Consider the following 25,711-nt stretch of genomic DNA (forward strand, 5'->3'; position numbering starts at 1 on the left):
GACCCCAAGGTTCAGGAGAGATGGTGAGGGGGAGAGGGATAGAGAGAGAAAGAGTAGGGGAGGGAGGGAGGATCTCTCATCCTCATTAACAGTGTGAGAAGGTAGACCAGAGCAAGGCCAGTTACACCTTCAAAGCTCTTCCTGCCTGGTAGGAGTCAGTTCATTAATGTCTCACCCAGCGTCCTTAGACCCTGGGAACCCTGCAGAGCAGCCTGGGCTCAAAAAGAAGACTAATTATCTGCAGCTTCTGCACGAGGCCCTGGAGACAGGGTGCCATGTGAGACTTGGCCTATGAGCCTCAGGGGCCAGCACAGAGCGGCCATACAGAGACCCTGCTCAGGCTTCTGGAGAATGCAAGAGGTGTGTCAAACCTGGCCAGTCAAGCCTTCTGTGGCTTTTGAGTGAAGTGACATGGTTGGTTGACAGGAAGATAGAAGGTGCAAGTGGGGTGAAGGCCTACAGTGACCAGACATTCCAGTTTGAGACCCATGAGCCCAGCATTCCTCTCCAGGATGGTGGAGCACTCCGGCTTTAGCCCCGAGAAGCTGCAGAGAGGACATGATTGGGAATTTTAAGCAGCCATAGCCCCACACCAGGCCAACTGCGAACTTATTGGCACTGTCATTAATAACGTCCTCTCACAGCCCACTTTCTATCTATAGAATCCTCGATGTCAATGCTCGCATCCTCAGCATTCGTCATTTGTGTGTCTTCTCTTTGTTCCTCATCATTCTGGATAGACGTATCACATCTCTTCCTCCCTTGCTCTCCCTCTTCTTCCTCTTCCTTTCCCCCCCTCTCTTTCTTCTTTCTCATCCTCCCCCTTTTCTTCTTATTGTGGAGAATATGGGGCATTTCATTAATTTGCATGTCACCCTCTAACAGGCGCCATGCTGACTGACTTCTATTGTTCCATGTTCGGTTCACATGATGTTGGAGTTAGTACCACTTTTATCTTAAAAAAATCCTTTCTTTGTTGTTCTCCTGTTTCTGCTTCATAAACATTGACTACAATCTTATTTTTGGTTTGATTTGTTCTTAGTTTTATTCTTTTTTTTTTTTAAAGGTAGCATCACGTGGTGTAGGCTGGCTCTAACTTCCAGCCATCCTTCTGCCTCAAACTCATGAGTTATCATGAGTGTGTTATCAGGCCTAGCATGCTCCTCTTAGTTTCTTAGCCAGAAGGCCAAGGCTACTGGCTTAGGACTTTCCCTGTTTTCTTAATAAAGTGTTTTACACACTTGCCTCTTGAGAGAGCTCCAGTAGTCTCTTCAGGATTTCACGTCACAGGTTTTTAGTTTATCCTACTCCAAAATGTTTTTAATTTTACATTTAATTTTTGTTTTGGTTCATGTATTATTTAGAACTATGTTATACTGCCTCTAAGTAGCAGGGGATTTTCTAGGTATGTTTCTGTTATTGATTTCTAAATTAATTCCGTTATGATCAGAGCATATTTCGTGCCACTTGAATCATTTCACGCTTATTGGGGCTTGTTTTATGGCTCATAATAAAGGCCATACTTACGGATGGCAAACGTTCTTCATATACTTAAAGGGACGTGTATGCTGCCATTGTCACATTGGGTGGTGGCTTGAATGAGAATGGCTCCCATAGACTCAAAAGTCTGAACACTTTGGTCCCCCGATAATGGAACTTTTTGAGAAGAATTAGGAGGTTTAGCCTTGTTAGAGGAGGTGTGTCACTGGGGCCTGGATTTGAGATTTCAAAAGACTTCTGCCTTTCCCAGGTGTGTTCTGTCTCCTGCTTGTGGGTCAGTGGCTGCTCCAGCACCAGGCCTGTCTACCTGCCCCCCTGCTACCACACTTCTCGTCATGATGGTGATGGACAACTACCTCTCTGGAACTGTAAGCCTTAAAGAAACCCATCCTTTTAGAAGTTGTCCTGGTCACAGGCTCTTATGAGAACAGAAAAGTAGCTAACAGGCATGGGTGGCTAGATGGGTGTCCACCAACCAAGCCAATGTCTATGGCGCTCACAACTTCTATGGCCTTACTGATCCCTCTACTTGGCCTATCTTTTATTTTCTTTTACCTAGGTGTGTATATGCTATGTGAGCCTCTCTCTCTCTGTGCATGTATCGTGTGTGTGTACATGTGTGTACAGGTATGCGTGTGTAGACAAGAAGTTGGTACTGGGTGTCTTCATTGATTGCCCTCACCTATGTGAGACCCTGGGGCAGAGTCTCTCACTGAGCCCAAAGCTCACAGAATCCCCTGTCTCTGCCTCCTGAGAGCTGAGATTATAGATGGGAACACGCTTGTTCATCTTCCATGCCCGACCCGACATCTGAATTCAGGTCCTCACGCTTCTGTGACAAGTGTTTTATCTGCTGAGCCATTTCCTTAGTCCTATTACTGAAAGGAGGATATTTATTAATTTTGGATTTTTTGAGACAAGGTCTGGCCTGAAAATCATGATGTAGCCCAGGCTGGCCTGGAACTCATGGCCATCCTTCTGCTTCAGCCTCATGAGCGCTGGTGTTATAAGTTTGAGTCACCATGCCTGGCTCAGTTAGAGGAGTTTACTATCTCAACTGATTTCTCCCCCTCCAGTCCTGTCAGTAATGTCAGTTTTTGCTTCAGGTATTTTGGAGCTTTGCTAGTAGGTGTGTGAATGATTATGATGGCAACAGCCTCTCCATGAACTGACCTTGTCATCACCATGAAATTATCCTCTTTGTTCCTGGTCGCTCTGAAAAATTACTTAGTCTGAACTAGCAGAGTCACTGCTTGAGCAGCGTAAGCATCATGCATAGTTCCCCAAATGTTTAGATTTCTGTTTTTTATTTTTTATGTATGTGAGCGTCCTGTCTGCACACATGTATGTACACTACATGTGTGACTTGTGCCCAGGGAGTCAGAAAAGAGAATAGGATCCTCTGGAACTGGAGTAATAGACAGTTGTGAGCTGCCATGTAGGTGCTCAAAACTGAATCCAGGTCCTCTGCAAGAGCAAAGCAAAGCGAAAAAAAAAAATCCTAAACACTGAGCCATCTCTTCAACCCTTATCTTCCTACTCTCTCTCTCTCTCTCTCTTTCTCTCTCTCTCTCTCTCTCTCTCTCTCTCTCTCTCTCTGTGTGTGTGTGTGTGTGTTTTGAGACAACATCTCCTTGTGCTGCCAAACTTGTCTCAAACTCAGGATCTTCTTGTTTTGACCTCCTTGGTACTGGGACTACAGTGTATATAACCTGGCCTCGCCCTATTTTTCTTCCATTAAACTCTGTATTTTCATATTTAAACACATGTTTTAACAACCAATATATACTGAGGATTTGCTTTTTCATTCAGTCTGAAAACACACTTCGAAATTTTCATTTTCCGATCATTGCAACTGGTGCGATTAGTGACGTGTTGGATTTTTCTGTCATTTTGTTAGATGTATTCTATCAATTGCAACTGTTTTCTTTTCTCCCAAATGTCTGGCTTCTATTTGGATAATAGAATACAGGCTTGACTTCCTTCCTTCCTTCCTTCCTTCCTTCCTTCCCTCCCTCCCCCCCTCCCTCCTTCCCTCCCTTCCTTCCTTGAGACAAGTCATCAAACTTGCTAAGTAGTCAAGGATGACCTTGAACTTCTGAACTTCCTCTCTCTACTCCTCCACCACATCCACTTTACAAGGTGCCAAGGATCTCCTACAGCTTCATGCATGCCAGGCAAGCGCCCTACCAAGTGAAATATACCCCCAGACCCAGAACTATGTTCTTGACAACATTTGGCTACTTTTCTGGTTCCATTTCTATCCTTCCTTGAATAAGCAGCCATAATAGATTTTTCTAACATGTTGGTTGTTTGGGGTTCTCAATAAGCCTTTCATCAAAATCTGCCACTGTTCATATTTCAGCACTTGGATTAGTCTAAGGCTTGGACTAGGATTCCCTGGTACCTCCCCACTCCCTTCTTGGCTGTTGTGCTATTGCTGGCAACCATTTTGAACAAACATACATTGTAAGTGTCATACTGCAGTGTTGTTATTTAGGCTCTTAATTGTCTTTAAGTAAATTTAAATAGTGAGAAGGTGGTCTCTATTTACCACTATTTTCACAGTTTCTGCTGTTCTTCACTCCCCCTGGGCAGGTCCGCGTTCCCATCTGGTGTCATTTTCTCTTCACTCAGAGGAAAACCGTTTGGCACGCAGAGATGCTGAAGATGCATCTGCTATAGTTAGATCTGCAGCTTCTTTGGCTTTTCTGTGTCTTAAGAGTTTTGCGTTCTTTTTGGAGGGTATTTTCACAGGGTAGAGAACTCTGGGTTGGCACAATTCTGTGCAGCCTCCTTCAGTTCCGTGCAGAGCTTACTCCATTCTTGCCTTACTTGCTGCACAACCAGGAGCTGCCATGCCTGTTGTCCTTGTTTCCCTGCATGTACCGTGTCTGTGTTCCTAGATGCCCTTCAGATGTTTCCTTTCATGACTGGTCTTGAACAATTTTGGCATGGGTTTCTCCAGTTCTTGCAGGGAGGTCTGAAGTTATTGGGGATTTTCATCAAATTTGGAAAGGATTAGCCATCATTTCATAAATTTCTCAGCATTTCCCCCTTTGTCCAAAGACTCTAAGAACACATGATTCTGCCACTTGAAGTTGTTCCGCAGCTAACTGATACTCTTCACTAAAAAAAAATGCCTTTTCTTCATTGCACCTGTATTTCTCAGTCTTCCTCTGTGATGCCTCATCCCCTTCAGTGTGTTTTCAGTCTCAAGCACTGTGAGTTTTACTCTGTAGGCCAAACTTGTAATTTATGAACACATTTATTTTTATAAATGAATAACTACACAAGTGTATATATATATATATATGTATATGTATATATATTATATGTTAATATTTGGAAAAAAACGAGTAGTCTTTTTTGCCAACTCTTTGTTTATATGTATATGTGTTCACTCTATGTGTGTGTGTTAAGAGTATGTGCATGCCACAGTGCATGGTGCATGTATGGAGGTCAGAGAACAGTCCTGAGCGTCTGTCTTTGTCTTCCATCCCTGCTGTGTATGCTGGGCTAGCTGGCCTGCAAGCTTCCTGGGGTCCTCCTTGTCTCTGCCTCCTGTCTCCCAACAGGCATGCTGGGGTTACAGATGCTTCAGCTACGCGTCCAGCGTTTATATGGCTCTGAGCGTGTGAACTCAGCACGTGTTCCAATCAGCTCCCTAGCCCCCTTTTGGCCATATTTGTTAGCTGTCTTACGCTGAAAGCGCACTCACCCAGTGTAGGTGTTTTTTTCCTTCTTCTTTGTGTGTTGGTAATACTTGATCGGATGCCAGACTATATGAAATTTACTTCATTTGCATATTGGTTATTTTTATATGCCTATAAATATTCCCGAGAATTTTTCTGAAACATATTGAAGTTACTTGGAAATAGTTTGATCTTTCGGGCTTTGGCTCTAAGATTTGAACTCTACAGCGCTTAGGTGGGGGGCCGACTATTCTGCATAACTGATATGAGGCCGTGGTGGACCCTTTACCAGCATCCTGAGGATTTTGAAGACCTCCAGTTTGGTGGTAGGAATGGGCGCAGTTTCCAACTTTATGTGATTGCTGGTCTCTGTAGCCTCTGATCCCCTCAGGTCTTTCTCCTCGGTGTCTGAGCAGTTTTCTCGTATGTGTGGCACATTAGGAGCCCACTGACTTCTCAAGCCCATCTTCCCTGTTCCATCTCCTCTTTAATATTTGGTCTCTCAGCTCCACAGTTTTATTTTTAAAAAAGGGAATCACCGGGTTCTTTCTGGGTTTCACCACCCTGTACTGGAGGCCAGCATACTCAAATACATAATCTAGGACAATCATAGCATTCACTTTTAAATGTTTCATTTCTTTGGGGTCGTTGTCCTTTGTTACCAGAAACTCAGAGCCTAAAATTAGTTTTCCATATATTTTGTCTTTGCTGACTGAAGTGAGAGAGGATATTTGTAATCTCCCAACATGCCTTGGTTGGAAGAAGAAGTCAGATACTCCATTACTACCACCAACCAGCCTAAATCTTCCCAATGCAAGCCTAACTCCCACACCATTCCCAAGTTAAGAGCAATTCCAGTATGGTGTATGAGGCTTCATGTAATGGCCTCTGCATCCGGGCAAAGGACGAAGCCACGTCACGACTGGAAGCCTTGCATGAGTATTCCATTTGATGTTCCCAATAGCCAAGTAAAGATAATGAGGCGTTACTAGTCTGACAAGAATCAGCCTGAAGTTCAAAGCAACAGTGACTTGCTCATAGCCGCCTGGACAGTTAAGGGTAGAGCTGGGATTGTAGACGGGGCCTCCTGTCCTGTTCTGAGCTGCCTTCTCTCCTGCATAGCTTTCATTTCTCATCTGTAATGACACATTCAGTTGTCCACTGGGAAGAGAATGAGTAGTCCAGTTTTCTGATAGAAAAGATATAGGAAGGCAACGCTGCAAAAACCGCTCCCTCCGGTGGGCTCCCGTGCGGCTGGCTGCCTGGGCACAGGTGTGATCCTGTGCTTTGATTATGGCTATTGGGTATGGATCAAACGTGTGTGCGTTTCCACTGAGGATTTCAACAGTGACTGATCACCATTCCAATTCAGACCACTGAGGAACGGTGGGGGAATAAACAGAGATGAGCCCAGGGCACAAATACCAACAATGCTGCTCACCAGGAAGTGGTCTGTCTTCTCAAAACCTCATGAAATAGGGCATTCGTGCATTCAACGAGAAGTTGGCACTAGAAAGAGCTGTCCACCGATCTGGGAGCTAGCTCCATGGGTAGAGCGGTTGTTGCACAAGCATGAGGAACTGAGTTCAGATCCTGGAACCCACAGGGAAACAGGTGTGGTGGCGTGTACCTAGAATCCTTGGGTGGAGGAGGCAGAAGGATCCCAGGGGCAGGATAACTGAGTCTGGGAGCTTCAGGTTTTGTGAGAGACCTTGACTCAAAACACAAGGTGAAAAGCAATAGAAGTTGACTTCTGGCTTCCAGAAATATAGACACAGGCAAGCACACCTACACATACACACATATCTACACTCTTGCATGTAACACACACATGCACACATAAACACACATATGCTCACACACACAAACACAAAACACAGATGCACATATAAACACAGACTCACACTTATGTCCACACACACACCAATAAAAAAGAAGCGTGCAGCGCTGAAATGAGTTTTTAAGCAATGATATCATGTCCTCTTGTTCCCTTGGAGTTCTGTCTACTCGGACTGTCCAAAACTGGAGCGGGGGGCGGGAAGGTAGACAGAGCCGAGGCGTTTAGAAGGTGAGAGGTCTGACTACCAAGCCTTAGTCTCCTGACGGTTAGGTGGGCCCAGGGAAGGCTGTGATATGGTTGACTGGTGCCCTCTCAGGCTCACGGTGACACACAGTGTCACACGGTGCCCTGAGAGGCTAAGAGCAGGAGTGACGGCATTGACTGTGGCATCTTCGGGTTGAGGAGCTCGAATGTCATGCTCTGATGGTGTCAGAGCCTTCCTGTGACAGAGAGGTTTCTGGGAAACAGTGATATGAAGTGCCAGAAGGGGAAACAACATCACATCTAGTGAACACACCAGATCAGAGATCATCACGGCAACTTGCCCTACCCAGTCAAAAGGACAGTGCCCCGACACTTCCAGCTTTGGGCAAGTGGGGGTGAAGCCCTATTGGAGGGATGGAGACAGAGATGGGGAAGGGAAGACAGAGAAGGTAAGGGAAGAGAACACGGCTCAGTTTTAGGACCACACTGTAGCCTGTTTTCCTGACCCTTCTGCAGCCTTCAGTTGCCACCAGCTTTTTCTGGTGTTACCTTAAACTCTGCCTTGTGTCCCCCAGAGTCCTAACCAAGGCAGAACCCAACATTAAAGGAGAGCAGACTGGAGGAAGATGCCAAGGCCAGATTCATTCTTTTCTCTACATGAGGGCCCGGGGGGGGGGATTTTCCCCATTCTTTGGCGTTCTGCAGCAGGCATTTGCTAAGATCTTTGTGGGGAACTCAGAAGCAGCCCCCAGGCTCTGGCAGCTGCTGCTTTCCCACCTTCCTGGTGGTCCTGGCCCTTAAACAGTCTCCGCTTGCTCTTCAGGGAGATGCCATACTTTTGCTGGGTAATGCCTCTCCATGCCTCCCCTCTCTGCGTTACCCCGGGCTGCTCCAAGTTTCCATTTCCATTTGCTGAGCCAAGGTACTCCTCAGTAGCACAGAGGAGGCCCCATTCTAAGTCTGTTTTCTATGCTCTATGCTCCTCTCCCACTCTCTTCTCTGGCCAGAGCCAAAGCAGAGTACACTGAGCCCTAAAGGCAGAACTTCTCAGTGATGACAGCCAGAGCCTTGGTGGGAAGCTCATTTCAGTTCCAGGCTCCAGGACTTTCTATCCCTGTGTCCTTGAGCACATTTCTTGACTCTCTGTGTTCTATTTTTATTTTCTATCGAATGATATTCAGCCATTTCTACTTGATTAGATTTAGAGGGCACACCTATCGTAATGGGGATATGACATCTAGGAAGGATCTGAATCTTATAGGAAAGACTTCCAAGAACTCATCATAATCCTCAAAGACTGATATCTCCTCTAGAGTCATGATTTCCTGAGAAGTGGGGAGGCCCTACTCTTTACCTAGTCTGAATGAGGCTCGGCTCTCACTCTTCCTTCTTGCTCTTTTGAGGAGCTGCCCACCAGGCTTTCAGGGCAGGCCAGGGCAACCCCCACCCCTAGTCACCCTGTTGGCCACAGAAGTAGCTTCCCTAGTGGTAAGGCTAATCTAGATGCCTCACTTCCAGGTGGCTTCACGCCCACCTAGAGTACACTTCTCTACTGAGCTGATCCCAGTCACGGCTTCCCATTGGATTGTTCCCCTTGTGTGTATGTACGTCTGCACGCGTGTGCATGCATACTGGTGTGGGTGGGCACGCACACATATGCACCACACATCGACAGAGCCTCTAGCGTGACTCTACCTGAGGCGGGTACTGGACACAAACGGGAGAATGTCTCAGTCCCAGAGGCAGCCATATAAGTTCCAGTGCTGTATCTATTGTCTCTGCATGTGTAGGTGGAGGCAGGCATGGTGTGCTGACAGTCCCTGCTAGGACCTACAGGTTCTTCCATGAGCATTGGAAACTGCGCTTGTAGGTTTTGGGACTGGCTCAGGGAGAGGCTGAGTCTTCTGTGACAGCCTGTGTGTTAGGTGTGAGGCCCAAATTATAAAACATACTTTGTTAGTAGCTACGTTATGCATGTCCTTAAAAAAAAAATCACACAATTTATATATAAAATATACAAATGCGCCCTTGTTGGAAATATCCAAGGAGTCTAGAAACAGAGATAAACTTGCCTATACACAGCGTCTGTTGTTCCTCTGCAGCTGCCAGCCCGTGTGACCGGCTCTACTGAGTCTCTGTATGCTGATGTGCCGACACGTGCATTTGTGAAGTAAGTATAGATTACTGTGTGGGCACGCTGAATACAAATAGGACCACGTGAGTGCACTGTCCTACAATTCACTTCTTTCCTTTACAGGTTTGTTTTGGAATTCTGCCCCCACCAACCCACCCAGAGCCCTCCAAATGTTCCCTGCCCTGCTTAACAGTGGCAGAGGGCTGGGATGGGATGGGCACTCTCCTTCCTTAATCAAACACTATTACTGACTATTATGCCTCTAATTTCTTGCTCATAAGAAATAATACAGAGAAGATTCCCCCTCGGGCTTCTTGGGGTGCATGTGTATGAATTTCATGCGGGCAGAGACTGAGAAATGAAACCTCTTTATGTGTGTGTGTGTGTGTGTGTGTGTGTGTGTGTATGTGCTATAGCATCACGGAGGCCAACCTGCAGGAGTGAGTTCTCTCCCCCTGTGGTCTCAGGAATTGAACTCAGGTCATCAAGCTTGACAACAAAGAGCTTTTACCAATTGAGACATCTCTTCGGCCTGGTATGCAGTTTTTTTTTTTTTTTAAACTTTAACCTTTAAAACAGAGATTTAGTTATTTATTTTATGTATTTGTGAGTGTGTCTGAGCGAATGTATGTGCAACACAGGCATGCCTGGCGCCTGTGGCGGTCAGAAGAGGGTGCTGGATCTCCTCAAACTGGAGTTGCAGGTGGTTGTGAGCTGCCCTAAATGCTAAATGCGTGCTGGGTACCAAACCTGGGTCCTCTCCAAGGGCCATAAGCATTCTGAGCTGCTGAGTTGTTCCTCCAGCCCCCATATGAATGGCTCCTGTCAAGTCTCCACCTGGCTCCCAGCCCAAAGGCTCTCTCCCTGAACTTTATCCTCAACAGTTATCTTATCTGCACTCCCCAGAGATCCCCTTTTAATGGATTCCAGCCTGTCTTCTACTTGTCCTTTCTGGGATCCCCTTGGCCCTCCCACAGTTCTGGGCCAACACTATTTTCTTGGTACCCTGAGACCTATCTTAACACGAGTAGCAGGTCATGTTGAGAGTGATGACTTTTATTTCAGGATGACATTTTGTTTGTGTTTGTTTGTTTTTGTTTTGAGAGAAACAGCTGCCCGGCTCTGAGAAACCACTGAAGCAATGGAGCTCTGTTGTTTACTCCTTTATCGGTATACAGTGTTGGCCTCTGGTCTTACTATAGAAGCTTAGTCTTCCAAGAGTGTTCTTCCATTGGATGGAACAAGACATGCACATAGCTTGTGTGATTAGATACACTTATATTGATAGCCAGTTGGCTGCTGGTGTGAGAGTGTGGTATTTTAGCAGGTGGGAGCCTGGAGGAGCTTTTGGGGGCAGAACAATCTAGCAGAGGAACACTAAGATTTACCAGCCCACAGAAAATGATTACTGGGGCTGTCCGCCTGGTTGTCACAACATAAACAAAGCCAGGGACTTCTTTAGCCCTGATAGCAAAAACAAAACAAAACAGAAACAAAACTCAGTAAGTGGTTTTGGAGCCTGAAGAAGGAGGGGAGGGGGACAAGAAAGAGATGTCTTTTCAGGTTCCCTCCCCTCTGCCCTTGCCAAGGGAGTGTGAGAGCCAGATGACTGCTCCTATTCTTTCATTCACTGTGGTTGGCATCTCCAAGAAATTTGTTTTTGATTACTATTTCACCTCCCCAGCTGGCAAAGAGAGAAAGACAGCTTTTGACCTATGTGTGGAAGTGTCCTGGACAGATTTTCTTACCTCTTATTAAAAAGAAACAAACAAACCTCAGAAACCAAACACTATGCATTTGGGAGTTCAGATAGCGATGAGCTGCTCATGAATCAAAAGATAACACGGCCCTGGCCGGCAGGACCCAAGCAAGGAAGGTTCTGATTTATTAACTTGTCTCAGGAGTAAGATAAAGTAGGTGAATCAATAGACACTGGGCCTCCTCCCCTCCGCCTGCATCCAAGGAGGAAATAAGGCGTGGAGAAATGAGCAGGACAGGGGACAGAGGGTGTGACACTCAGCGGTAAACCCACAGGGTAAGGTTCAGTGCTGGTGCATTTTGTGGGAGGTGGGGTGAGTGGAGTGAGATATTGCTGGAAAGGAAGACAGGCCTGGAAGGGTCTGGGAAGAGATTCCTGCACTTGGTCCTGTGGCCAGTGAGGGGGGGGGTGCTGCAAGGAGTACTTTAGAAGGATCACGTCAATGCAAGGGGTGGGCTGGAGAGGGTGGGATGGCAAGAGGGGGACTACCGAGAGGCAGCTGTGTTTCTCGTCCAAGCGAAACGTTGAATTGAAATTGCACCCAGGGTGGGGACAAAAACATTTAGAATTTATTGGACATTTACCGTATACCAAGAACTATTCTAGAGACGTTGTTTGAACTCACGTAGTATCGGAGCTATCATTATCCCTAATTTACGGATGAAGAACAAGACTGAAATCTAGCAAATGGGAATTTGTCCTCAGGCCATTTGTAGGGTTGGAGAATCTAGGGTACACAACAATTTGGGGTGTAGGTTTGGCAACATGTGAAGAGAATGAATTTAGTTGGGGCAGTTGACTTGAGGCCAGGGGACTCCAAGGAAGTTGTCTATACAAATCTAAGGAGACGGTTCTGGAAACGTAAAGGGAAGTATCTGGGAACTCTGATGAGATAGCTACGGGAATCCTAGGGTAATGCCCACGGAACTCCAGTAAAGAACTGCGATTGCATCATTGGGTCTGGGGTTCTGGGAAGACATTTAGCCAGAGGGTGAACTCACTTAGGGATACACCTAACATCCCCCCAGTGTAGGTATTCTGGAGAGCATGAATTACTGATGAAGAGGCAAGAAGGTAGAGAGAAGACAAGAATGGTCAGGAGTGTCACAGAAAGGGTATGGCCATCATCCACATGGGGATGAGATAAAGACTGAGGAGTAGATGCTGGAGACAGGGCTTAGGCATGAGCATCTGAGTTCAGAATTCCCAGCACCCACGTAAAAAGCTGGGCATTATGGTCCACGCTGGTAAACCTAGTGCTGGGAGGCAGAGACAAGAGGATCCTGTGGGTTCAGTGTCCCACCAACCTAGCCAATCAGTGAGTTTCAGGTCCAGTAAGGGACCCTGTCTTCAAAATAAGGTGGAGATTGACAGGGGAAGATATCCAAAATTACCTCTCGCCTACACACACACACACACACACACACACACACACACACACACACACACACACAAGATTTTATCTGTCATAAATGAGCATAATTTATATTACTTTTTGGGAGTCTTCCAACACAACCAGACATGGTACCCAGCTCATCGTAGTTAATCGACAATTCCTTTGAGAGACCCTCCTCACCCCTCCTTCATTCCTTGCTGTTAACTTGTTGAGAAAAACAAGCTCATTTTGTATAGGAAAAAAAAAATATGTTGAAAGCCTGGGGGAAAATCTAGAGCTATTTCTACTTTGGGGGATGCATGGTAATAGTGATTAAGTAGCTAAGTTGGTGGATGCTTAATTGATTCTTCTTTTAGGTCTACTTGTGGGAAACAGAGTACCCTCAGGATGTACAGGGAGTAGCCTCACACCAAGCTGTCTCTCTTTCTGGAACTTTCCCAGTGCCCAGTGGAGTGGAACTGGATCCTGCCATGTTTATTAGGCTCCAGCTTTGGTGGTTTGGAAGTCACGGAGGACATGTGTAATAAATTCTCTCTATTGCTTTGAAAAACAAGGAAAAAAAAAAACCAAAACAACAACAACTGGGCAAGCCTCCATTTCTAATGGGGACTTGTGAAGCAGTTACTAAGACCATGGGCTGGCTGTCAGGTTGACAAATGAGTCTTCTCTCTTGAAAGGCACTTAGGAAGTTGAATTCTGAAGTTCGAGAAGAGCTGTCACAAAGCCAGAGGTAGGCACCTCCCACCCAGCAGCTGGGCCCTTCTCTCCGGGAGTGGAGGAGGACAGATAATGTTTCTCGTGAACCTCAAGGGTTTTCCTTCCATATGTTGGAAACACAGCTAAATACCAAAGCAAAGAGGAAGGGTGCTAGCCCTCTGATAGGAAAACATGCTTGTCAGTCACAGCAGAATTAGCAAAGGCCTGAAGTTGTTGACAAGGATTCTGCCTTTGATGCTAGTGCTGGAGATTGTTTGATAGCTTGGTGCTTTCATATAGGTTTACTCAGTCACCAGGGTTCTGCGTGCACTTCCAGATATAACCCCGCTGTCTGACTCTGGTGGTGGAGGCTCTAGGATACTTCAGGGGCTCCTGGAGAGCCGAGCTATCCAAGGAAGCATTTTCTAGGCAGGGACCTACCTCTGTTTAATTGGGTTTAAGGCAAATGCAGATTTAGAAAAGCAATCTTCGCTTTGGTATTTAGCCCAAGAGCATGTTCTTTTGTGATTACGCTATAAATATAAATAAATAAACAAATACTAATGCATATGTGTAATTATGTGTGGGTGGGAGGATTTTTACTGTAGGAGAGGACTTTCCCACTCAGAGCACAGGCACCTCCCAGTCACAAAACCCTCTGAGGGCCTGTGCTCTGGAGTCAGTCCTTCTAGTGTGAATCTTACGGACCTTCCAGGAATGGACTCTCTGTTCCACACTGTCTCGCCACCTCTGGCCTCCTTGAAGGTTTCCTTGCACTCTGTGTTGATGAAATCTTGGCTTGAGAGGGATGTGGCTGCCGTATTTCCCCGTGTGCCACAGATTATTTACACAATTATCATCGAGAAAGAGGATCACTTCCCGTTGTCGTGGGGGGACACGATCAGCCCCCAACACAAACCTCCCATTTCAGAAATGACAAAACGAGAAAGAAAAATGTCATCTGGATCTCATGCCGTCCATGAGATTCAGTGCTTGAGCACCAGGGTCCCTTTGGTAGAAAGAAAATGTATAGCTGAGGCTTGATTACCAAGTTAAAGTGGCTTAACAAGATTTTTCTTTTTTCCCTGTTGTTAAAACAAACACCCACCTGTACAGAAACTGGAGCAGAAACTGGGCCTGGTCTGTTTGGCTTGTTACTCCTCCCCACCCTCTTATTGCCCCTCTCCCCAAGTAGCCACTCAACAAATATTTGCTGAACAAATAAATAAAACAAAGCCAGGTTATAAAAGACATAAAATGCTGGAAAAGAAAATGAATCATTCATAATTGCCCCACTGTGAGTATTTTGGCTTATTTCCTTCAAGTCTTATTTCCTGTGAATATGCTCTATTCTATACATGTAAACATAATGTATTATTAGATTTAGCTCTGGGATGTGTTTTTGTATTTCTCCATTAATATGAATGAAATGATGAAGCAAGATGATGTGGAAATGCATTGAAGACTGTAAAATGTTTAACAAATATCTTATTATTAGCTGTAATAAGCAGAGAAATACTGAAATGAATGAGGTTGAATTCGCCACCAATACCCTTCAGCACAAACAGCCACTCTGTCCTTGGATGCTGTGAATAGGTTTTTCTTCTTTATCCTTCTCACCATGGGGAGGCCCCTCTGTGTCATCTTAGCAAGAGAAACACTGATTCAAGCTCCTGAGGAATCATTAGCTCCAACTTCACACCCAGCCCAGAATTTTTTCCTCCAAGTCACGGACAGAGGGTGAGCAGGGGAGAATGAGCATGTCTCTCAGTCTGCTCAACAACAGCAGCCTCCTTGAATGCTCACCTCTTCAACTTTGTGGAGAGCTAAGGTACCGAAGGAACCTCGCAAGCGCCGAGGAACAGCTGCACCTGGAACAAGGTAGACCCCAGAGTGCTATTGCTCCAGCCGTGGTAGGCATATCCAGCAAACCACCGAGCCAGGTTTGCCTTGGAGAACAAGTCACAAACATCCTCTTGGGCATCCCAGAATTCCCCGGCACATCTATTGGTCTAACCCATGCTTGGTTCCTTGAGGCCTCATGAGCTTGTGCCCACTGCACAAAGGAATGCTGAGGGAGCTCTCCATGACCACATTCCAGCCTCTTCACTGGTTCTCCATCTGCAGGCTTGAACGAACACTGATGGTTTCCAACAGCTCGTGGCTATATCCTTAGGGCAACTTTAGGTTGAAAGGGTCACCCAGGAGAAGCAAAAGGCTGAATGAACCCTTTATTTTAGCTACACCCGAGGACTGATGGGGATTAGTCTCCTAGGCTCTAGGATCCCCAATTCCATAAGTTCCAGGAGCACAGCTTGATGGGTTTCACATGTACCGCACCCTCTCACATGGGCCACGCCCTCTCACATAGGCCACGCCCTCTCACACGGGCCACGCCCTCTTACATGGCTCCCACCCTTTTGCACGGGGGGGCCACACCTTCTCACATGGACCACACTCTCTCACATGGAGTGCACCCTCTCACACAGGGCACACCCTCTTTGGGTTTCTATACTTTTCACTTCTCTGACACTGCGCAAGTCCTTTCCTTCACTGTTTCTCTAAATCCCAATGATCTCTGTAAAATTCCAAGCTTATGGCCACTCAACCCAGACTCTCACCCTTCTTGATTGTCACAGCCTTAGTCCCCAAACATGGTCCAGCTGTCCACCTTGAGTCTTTCTTTGTCCTCGGGAATACTCTCTGTTCTCTGGGGGTCTGTAGATAACCTCCCAGAATCCGTGTTCCTGCCCCAAAGCCACCATGCCACTCCTACACGCTACAGCAGAGGCTAACCTTGGCCTTAACCAACTGCCCAGACATATTCACAGAACAGGGTACGCATGTGATCAGCAGCATTCACATTTCCTTAGAGACTTAAAAAAGATAAGGCATTTACTGATGGATCTAAAACCAGCTTTAAGTTCAGAATGTCACTCAAAATGTAGCTAAAGAGCTGTAATCAGTACCAGGTGAAAAATGACAGCAGAACCAAACTCTAACAGCATGCTGGGCTAAGTCGTGTGGTCATATCTTCATGCTCTGTAATCATTTCTGCCGCCCACCACACACGACTCTGCCTCACCAGCAAACTGTCTTGGGCAGTCTGGCTGGGGAATCTCCTTTATTCCAGGCAAACCAGACAACAAACATCCAGGAAGTTGGAGAGAGAAGCCATGCTTATCTCTCTGCCATTTGGCTTCAAGACTGCCTCTGTACTGAGAGTCCGAGAAGGTCTCCCTTCTGAGATGTGAAACCTACTTTAGACATGAATGGTACCTTCCCTCTCCTGCTTTTCCGCAGATCCCGCTGGCTGGGTGGGGCTCTGCCCAGGACTACATCAAAGGGTGGGTGGGAAAGCTCACAGAAAAGCCTTCACACTTCTTAAGTGGGGAGGGAGAGTGAGCGATGAGTTCTTTTTCTTTTGTAGGCCACTTTGAATTTCATTAATACAAATGATAAGGCTATGAAACCTGGCTCAGCAGTTTGTTTTAAGGTTCATAGGCAAACATTAAATAATAAAAAAGGAGTGGCATAATGTCTGGGGAAAAAAGAAAACTCAACCATTCAGTGGAACAAAAGAGCAAGTTATGTTCCTTGCACAGGTGATTTAGGAGTCAGCAGAAGGTTCTGGAGAACTGGTGAAGAAGTTAGCATCTTCCCTGATTTCTGGGGAAAGACATTTGTTCCAGCCAGAAGCGGGCATCTCCTTTGTCCTCCACATGCTTCTGAGGTAGCTGGGCTAACCCGAGGACCCCTGATCTGGGGAGCATGGGGAACTTACCCTCTGCTCTTGTGTGGCCACGAAGGTCTGGAACCCCGGAGCCACCCCAAATCCCAGCTCTTGGATGAAAGGTGGTTCAGACTGACTGTGGATCTGAACCTTCACTCCCGCTTCAAACGTCGTTTCCTCTGAAAGAACAAACATGGAGAGAGAGAGAGAGCTGTGGGTCAGAGAAAGCCGATGCTCATGGGGTCCTGGAGATGGTGGGAAGCTCTAGCAAACAGTAAAGGGGTCCTGTGGTAAGAACAACGGCTCCACATCTGCAACACTGCACCCCGAGCCTGTGACTCTCCACAGAGATGGGGCCACAGGAAGGATCCCGAGGTAAAGAGCAACCTGCATTGTGTAGGTTCCATCAGTGCAGTCAGAGGGGTCCTCGTGAGAGGGGGCAGAGACCAGAGTCAGAGAAAGAAAGCAAAGAGATCATGCTGCTGACGTTAAAGAGGGGACAGAAGTCACTAGCTAAAAGATGGATGCATCTTCTAGAAGCTGGAAAGAGCTGGGGCAGAGATTTTCCTGCAGAGCCTTCAAAAGCAATACAGTGTAGCCTTGCTGTCAGCTTTGGTTTTTATAAGCCCAGGAAAGACCATTTCACAATTGACTTTAGAAAGGTGTGTGTGTGAATGTTCTACCTGTGTGGGAGCTTGTGGAGCTCAGAGGTTGAAGTCAAGATGTCTTCCTCAGTTGCTCTCCATATCACGATCATCATCATTAATTATTATTTTGAGACAGTATCTCTAACCGAACCTGCTGCTCGGTATTTCTGCTAGGCTGGATAGCCCCTGAGATTCACCCGTATCTAACCCACAGTGCTGGGGTTACAGGTGTACACTACCATACCTAGTTCTTTCACGAGGATTCTGGGTAACTGAAGGCATGGCGCCATAGTGACATGAGCACTTTTACCTACTGAGTCATCTCCCTACTGCACCTTAGAACTTTTATTTTTTACTCTATCTATCTATCTATCTATCTATCTATCTATCTATCTATCTATTGTCTGTCTGACTGTCTTTGGAGACAGGGTCTCATTATGTAGCTCTGGCTGTCCTGGAACTCACTATGTAGACCAGGCTGGTCTCAAACTCACAGAGATTTGCCTGCCTCTGCATCCTAAGTGCTGGGATCAAAGGCACCACTAAGCTTGGCAAGAATAATTTTTAAAGACTTATTTTTTTTTATCATTTTTAAGGTGTGTGTGTGTTATGTGCACATGAGTGCAGGTGATTTCAGAAGGCAGAGGTTTCAGATCCAGTTTTAGGAGATTTTAACTTGAATGCGGTGGGTGCCGGGTGCTCTTTCTCTGGAAAAGCAGTGTGCGCCTTTAACCAGTGAGCCAGCTCTCCAGCCTGTGACCTCAGAATTGAAAAATAAAATCATGGTGTTTTCTGTTATGGCAGGAATGTGAATCTAATTCAAGTCAATTAGGCTTCCTCTCTGTCTCAGTCACCATATTTGTAAAATGCGATTATGAGATGAGTAACATCCCTTACCACGCTCCCATCCAGCCTCCTGGACAGATTCTCTGAAGCTCTTATATTTTATTTACTAAATTCGTTACTGGGCCATGAGTTGAAGATGAGAATGTCAGGGAGAGAAAAACAGAGTGCAGCGTTAGAAACGAAAAAGCAGGGCTTGCTTCAGTGCCTGAGCCTCCTCTGAGCTGCAGGAGATAGGCAGCCAGAGCAGAGGGTGCCTGACAGCTTGGGCGGGAGAAACTGCCCTTGGCAGTAAGAAAGTGGCTGGAGAGGCAGAGCCTGGCTTCTCAGTGAGTTTGTGCTCATTGTTGGTGGAGCGGATCACCCTCCAAGGGGATGGCATCGGCGCGAAGATGAGGAGGTTCTGACATGCAGATTTGTATAGCTCTCCCCCTTGCTTATGGCTCTTTAGCCCTACCCTCCTTCTCCATTTTCAGCCTTGCTCTGGGCACAGCTCTGTTCCACAGAACATGCGGTCATGCCCTCCCGAGGATGCCTGGATTGGCTGTTGCTGGTTCCTGTTGTACACACACACACACACACACACACACACACACACACACACACACACACAAAAAAAAATCTCCTGCCTCAAGTGTCCTTCTGCACTGCCCGCTTTATCCTTAATGAATTTGCCTTGAGGAACTCAGTCCCTCAGCTCTACCCAGAACAACCTCTCTTGCCTGGCTGTAGCTTCCGGATCCACCTGCTGGAGCTTCTGCCACACTCTGTCACTGTCCCTTATCTGCCTGTCTCCTTCCTCAGGCTGCAGCATCTTGATGCCCAGAGCCGAGCTTGTCTCCGTGGGTCTTAGAGGTCTTCTTCGCCAGGGCACCCAGGGACGCCTAGAATGAGTGAGTGTGTTCTCTGGAATTAAAGCTTATCTACTTACTAGTGGGCAAGGCTAGTCTAGATTCCAAATAAAATACTTCAAAAGAAAAGACTAGGGAGGGGGTGGGTACACACAGAAATGGGGAGCTTGGGATGGAGGGCGAGTATTTGAGAGGCAGGAAGGCTATATCAGTATTGGGTCGGAGGCTGGGGGGGCACACCGAAGCTGCCAGAGAAGAAAAGGTCGGTGGCAACCACCAGAAGATTAGGACCGTGGAAAGTGTGGCAGTTACTGACTGAGGCAGACTTGGATTGGTCTGTGGTTTGGAGGTGGAGCAGACTCCAACATCAAGGCTGTATGGGTTTAGGGTCCAGCAGGCAGAGAGAACTGGAGAAAAGAGAGGCAGCACTTTCATGATTTAGACAAAGCATTCAGTGGTTGATATGGGGTTTCATGGAAAGCAGACCTTTGCCAGAATATGGCTTCAGACAGGGCTTCATACACTGGGCAGGAATCGTGGGAAGCTATAAATAGATTCCTCCTCCTTCCTGTGGGCCAACTGTTTTGAGGCTTCTTCACCCAGTTTGCCCTATCTGTGATGGTTTGAATGAGAATGGCCTCCATAGGCTCACAGGTTTCAATTCTTGGTCCCCAGTTAGTTGAACTGTTTGAAAAAGATTGTGAGGTATGGCCTTGTTGGAAAGAATGTATCACTCTGGGCATTGGATGTGAGGTTTCAAAACACCCATGCCATTCCCAGTTGACTCTCTCTCTCTCTGCATCCTGCTTGTGGATCAGGATGTAAGGCCCCAGCTACTCACTGCTCCAGCACCATCCCTGCCTGCCTGCTGCCATGCTGTGTGCCACGACGATGGTCATAGACTCACCCTCTGAAACCGTAAGCCCCAATACGCTTTTCTACAAACTGAGCGTGGCGTCTCTTCACAGCAATATAAAGCAATGAGTGCACTATCCAAACACCTAGCACACAGGCTCCTGTTCACCTATGGTTTTGTGTCACTCTCTCCCGTAGACCGTGATGTGCTCACTCGTGGTGAGACACAATCCCTCAAGAGAAGAAAACCCTTCGGTATTCCCCCCAGCCTCTCGCCTCTCCCAGGCCTAGCATTCTCAAAGAAGATTTTTAGGTCGGGAAGGAAACACTGAGCGATAGTAGGGTGCCCAGCGGTCACTTACGGAAGCTACGGGATGAGGAGCCCAAGCACGAGCCGAGGCAGGGGAAGCAGTTGAGCATGGTGGGATTCTACAGTTACACGAATGCTCGTGATGTGGAGGAAGCGAGTGCTATCAGGGAGTCCTAGGAAGGAACTGGCAGGCTGCCCAAACTTGTTTCCAGCTAGTTGAAGCTGCAAGCTCGCCTGCTATACAACTGGGCTTAGGAAACCTAGCCAGTAAAGACGGGCTCAACACACGGCTTGTGGCCTCCAGGAAGAAATGAGAAATGAAGCTTTTCTGTTGGAAACGCCATGAGTAATGGGGAGAAACAATCAGCCTGGGGAGCCTGACAAGAAAGAACTGGCCAGGAATAATCAGACTGGGTTAGGAGTTTTCAAGACGCCCTGGTTTACTCTAGAAGCAATAATCGCTGTAGCCGAGAGTAAAGCTAAAACAACCTCATTTTATTTTACATTAACAGAGATCGGATGGATGAGAGGAGCAGGAGATGGATGTTTTGGCGCTTTTTCCACCCCAAGCCCCTTGTGTGTGCATTGCATTCATGCTGTATGTTCATGTTTGTATGTGTGGGTGTGCACAGGTGTGCATGGAGATATGCATGCACTATGGTCATTAGGTGTCTTTCTTAACTGCTCTCCAACTTATTTTTTAAAGTTCCTTTTTAAATCTGTCTTTGTCTCTTTGTCTGTGTGTACGTGCATGAGTGTGTGTCTATGTGGGTTCGTGCACATGAATGCAAATACCCATGGAGCTTAGAGGCAGTAGATTCCCCCCGGAGCTACAGTCACAGGCTGTTGTGATCTGCTTAAAATGGGTGCTAGGAACCAAGTTTGGGCCTTCTCGAAAGAGCAGTGCTACTGAGCCAGCACCCCAGTCCTCCATCTTAATTTTTAAAGACGGACTCTCCTGCTGAACTTGGAACTCACTCACTTGACAACGCTGGCAGGCCAAAAGACTTTAAGGTCCCACTTGTCTCTGCTCTGTCAGCTCTGGGCTTACAGACGTGTGCTGTCTTGCCCAGCTTCTGTGTGGGAGCTAGAGAGCCAAACTCGCACCCGTGAGGCAGACTCACAGGCCCTTTGCGAACGGAGCCGGCAACTCAGCTCCCAGTTTCTGCCCATCTAGACCAGCACTGTGCAGAGGGAGCTTCTGCAAGAAAGCAACCGTGCTCTGTAACCACAAAGTGTGGCTCCAATGATTGAGAAACCGGGGCTTTCATTCTAACTAGTGGAAACAAGTTGGTAGAGCCATACGTAGTTGGTGACTTAGTGGAGAGCGTGGCCATGGATCATCCAACCAGGAGCCTTCTCAGAGCCGCAAGAGTGACGGCCGCTCCACACCCTGCCTTCTTGAACAGCTGTCCCTGCACTTCCCTTGTCCACACGGGTTCTGGGCTACTTCTGTGTGGAACCAAACAGCAGACACGGGTGTATTCATGAGGAGACCAGGCTGCAGTCCCGGCTCACCCAGCCCTGCCCCTGGTCTTATTCCCACGTCTCTAGATAGATTTTGCTTCTGTTCCTCTCTGGAGCTGCTGCTTTATTTCTCTCTCTTTCTGTGGATGGCTCTCTAGGTTGCCTGTGAATGGCAGCCTCCTCCAGCCCCTGCTAGTCTGTTCACCCTGGCCTTCATTATTTCCTGAACATGGGACCTTATTGAGAGCTGAGTAACCAAAGCAGTTTGTTAGAGACAAACACGACCGCAGACTCCCTGCCTCTGAGGTTCTAGAATGTTCACTGAAATCACCCAGTGTTCTTCCTCCCTCCCTTCCTTGATTCCCCCCGTGTGTGTGTGTGTGTGTGTGTGTGTGTGTGTGTGTGTGTGTGTGTGAGAGAGAGAGAGAGAGAGAGAGAGAGAGAGAGAGAGAGATACCTAGGATCTATCACTAGAAATGATGACTCAGGCATTATGGGACAAGCCAGGAACCTTCATTTCCAAGAATTCTGTTACAGGTCCTCTGAGCCACATTTGAAGAAACAGTGACACAATACAGAGAGGGAATGACTTGCCCAAGATCACACGGCAGGGCAAGGGCGTAGCCAGGGCTTAACGTAAAGTCTCTTGATTTTTAACCTAGCACTCTTTCTGTCTCACTGTGAGTGTGGTTCGTTCAGCGTGAGCAGGTGTCATGTAGCCCTGGGGGCCTGACTGAATGGGGAGTGAGGACCAGGCGTATATTCTTCACTGTCGGATCCCCAACTTCCCCAGCACAGGGCTGACACAGAGCAGAGCCCCATTAGTGTGGAGTGGGAGACCCAACCTCCACTTGTGCCTGCTCTTCCCTGCTCTGCGACCTGATGCCTCCACCCAGGTCCTGGAGGAACGGGGAAATCCCATCGCCCGAGGACCCACAGGTAGGACAGCCTGCCTAACAGCCACAACAACAGTAGCTGGGACTACACGCATAGAACAAAATGCCAGTGTGGGCCGTTTGTTGATAAAACACTGTAAAAATGATAGAATGCCAACATTTGCTTATGAAAATAAATTCCAAATAAAAACTCCAAGAATCCCCAGGTGGCAATGACGGCACCACACCGAGCTGGTGGCCCTTCAGAGCGGGGTATCTGGGGGGTGACTGCCCTGGTAGAACTGCTGGTGCTCACACCACCGGAAACTACACCACCACCTTCTCTGGAAGTGCAGGCCCCAGTGCTGTGAAGGATTGGTTTACACATCCTCGAACGCCAGGATTCAAAGCCCCCAGAGATAGAAATTGTGAGAGATCAGAAACAAAAGGAAAGCTCCCCCATGCACAGCGTCAGGAGCTCAGGCTAATCGGGATGGAACTGAACCCCAGACAGCTTAACGTGAATGATCGTGCTCAGTCATGAGGAGTGTGGCTCCGCAGAGTTCTGCCTGCAGAAGCTGCGCTCCTACAGACTGCCCTGGGAGCCTGGCCTAGCATACACAAGGTGAGATTTACCTGGGGAGGTGTTTTCTGTGCAGGCAGAATGGATTTGGGAGCTCTGCGGGAGGAGGCAGGAGCGATGGGCAGAATGCATAATGGGGCAGGGAAAGTACAAGGCAATAAAAGAAGCTTAAATCTTTAATCTTTGCAAATTACAGGAAACATGAGGAGGAAATAAGTACCGGAGAGAAGGAGGAAGAAAAGCGGCTCTGAAAATCGGGAGGGAATCTTCCTGGCTCAGGCAAGGGATGTGTTGCTGCACAGGGATCTTGTTTTGGACAAATCTGACTTTATTACAGTGACTACTTCGAGGGGCGCGGGGCAGACCCAAGGGCAGCTTGAGACAGGAGGATGGCACTCTAGAGGCGATGTCTGCTAGTGCAAGGAAGACCTGTGCAGGATAGCTGCTGCCCACCCCTGTGCCTCCTGACCACTCTCTGACCTGCGGGGTTCCTAGGGGTTCTGACGGTGGGTTCTCTCTTGCCCTCTGGCATCTGGTTGTGGAGGCGGGGGACAGCCAGGGAACAGTGGATCGGTCAGAAGTCTCAGGCTGGGGTGTTCAGCCCCTGTGCTGGCTTGACGCAAGTAGGGGTCAGCTGGGAAGAAAGAATCTTAATTGAGAAAATGTGTCCATAAAATTGACCTCTAGGTGACTGGGGCATTTTCTTGATAGATGATTGATGTGGGAGGGTCCAGTTTCCTATGAGCAGTGCCACCCCCTGGCCTGGCAGTCCTGAGTGTCAAAAGAAAAAGTGGCCTAAGAAAGCCACGAGGAGCAAGCCAGTAAGCAGCACTCCTCCGTGGCCTCTGCACCAGCTCCTGCCTCCGTGGTCCTGCCCTGACTTCCCTCAATGGTGGATCGAGATGCAGAAATGTAAGCTAAAACAAATTTTTTCTCTCCAAGCAGCGTTTGATTATGGTGTTCATTACAGCAACAGAAACCTTAGGACACCCCCTGTCTGCCTGCTCTCTGTGGTCAGCTGCCTGTCACTCTAGAGGGCCACAGCTCAGCTTGCAGGGTCGGGCAATTGGGAGAACTCCCACTCTGCTCTTCCTTTGTTTCCCTGTTGCTGTGATAAAGTACTCTGGCCAAAACCAACTTGGGGGAGGAGAGGGGTCATTTGGCTTATAGTTACAATCTGTCACTGAGGGAAGCCAAGGAATCAGAACGCACACTGGGCTGTGCCCTCTCACATCAGTCATGAGTCGGGAAGCCCACAGACATGCCCGCAGACAAACCTAAAGCAAGCAGTTCCTCAAAGAAGGCTTTCTCTTTTCCATTTTGGTTTGTGTCAAATAGTCTCCTGTTGTCGCTGAAAGCTCCTTCCCCCTCTTTCGGAGTGGGTAACGCCTCTCCACAGTCTCAGTCCCAGACACTGCATGATCCTTTCCTTAACTTTGCCTGATCTTCTACCAATGGTCCTGGATTAACCTCTCCTCCTAACCCCCGAGAGGCAGCACTGTTACCACTGGGCCACCATTCCCAGAAGAACTGCCATTTGCGGGGGGCATCCTTAAGGGTAGAGACCTCACCCTCTCTCTGCAGGGGCCAGCTGGGTTTCCACAGCGTATCCGTGAGCCGTATGAACTCTGTCTGTCTGTAGATTCTGTCACCAAGCAAGCCTAGATCAATTCCCTACCTTCCTCTACACACAGCTCCTTCGAGGCTCACCCCTGAGATGGTGCACTTCTGTACCGAATGAGCGAGTCAGGGGTTTTGAGCAGGCAGAAATACAGGGTTCTTCTCCCTGGAGGGTGAGAACCACAGAGAACCCAGAATGATTGGTGAAATGCTAGGAGGTCTGGGGCTAGGCAGGGTGACATCAGATCTATCTGCCGGATCTCTCACAGGTTATTTACTTTCCTGGAGCGTCACTTTTGCCCCATCTGTAAATGGCTACGGAGTCACAAGTTTTCTTTAGTGGGGCGTTGTGAGGCTTAAAGACAGAGTCGATGCTGGGAAGGACTCAGTCATTTACCGTGCCTCTAACATCTCGCAGTCACCATCAAGTCAGTGTTTCTGGCTTGTGTTCTGTCATTTGCTATCCTCCATTTCTCTGTGAAAGGGCTAGCCCTTCCTCAGCTCCTCTTGGTTAGCCTCTACCTGTCTTTGCCACTTCATCCTCCAAGCTGTCCCTTTACCACTCAGTGCCTAATATCTAGGACTTGTCATCTTGCTCCTTTATTGTCATGTTAATAGACCACTAACATGTGACCATTTAGGGATCCCGATACTTCCTGTGGGCATTTTTATTGGTCCAAAAGCAGGGGTCCAGCAGCAAAGC

The 25,711-nt window shown here is 47.6% G+C and overlaps 1 protein-coding gene across 1 annotated transcript in view; it reads right to left on the bottom strand.

Moving 5' to 3' along the window:
* Asic2 (acid sensing ion channel subunit 2) overlaps window positions 1–25,711 on the bottom strand; it is a 266,849-nt gene that overhangs the window by 52,558 nt on the left and 188,580 nt on the right. Inside the window, exon 3 of the mRNA XM_055619825.1 lies at window positions 17,009–17,136. Coding sequence (XP_055475800.1) covers window positions 17,009–17,136 — 128 coding nt within the window. The remainder of the gene's footprint in view (window positions 1–17,008; window positions 17,137–25,711) is intronic.

Source organism: Psammomys obesus, unplaced genomic scaffold (assembly GCF_907164565.1).
Source record: "Psammomys obesus unplaced genomic scaffold, mPsaObe1.curated_primary_1811, whole genome shotgun sequence".
Classification (NCBI taxonomy): Eukaryota; Metazoa; Chordata; class Mammalia; order Rodentia; family Muridae; genus Psammomys; species Psammomys obesus.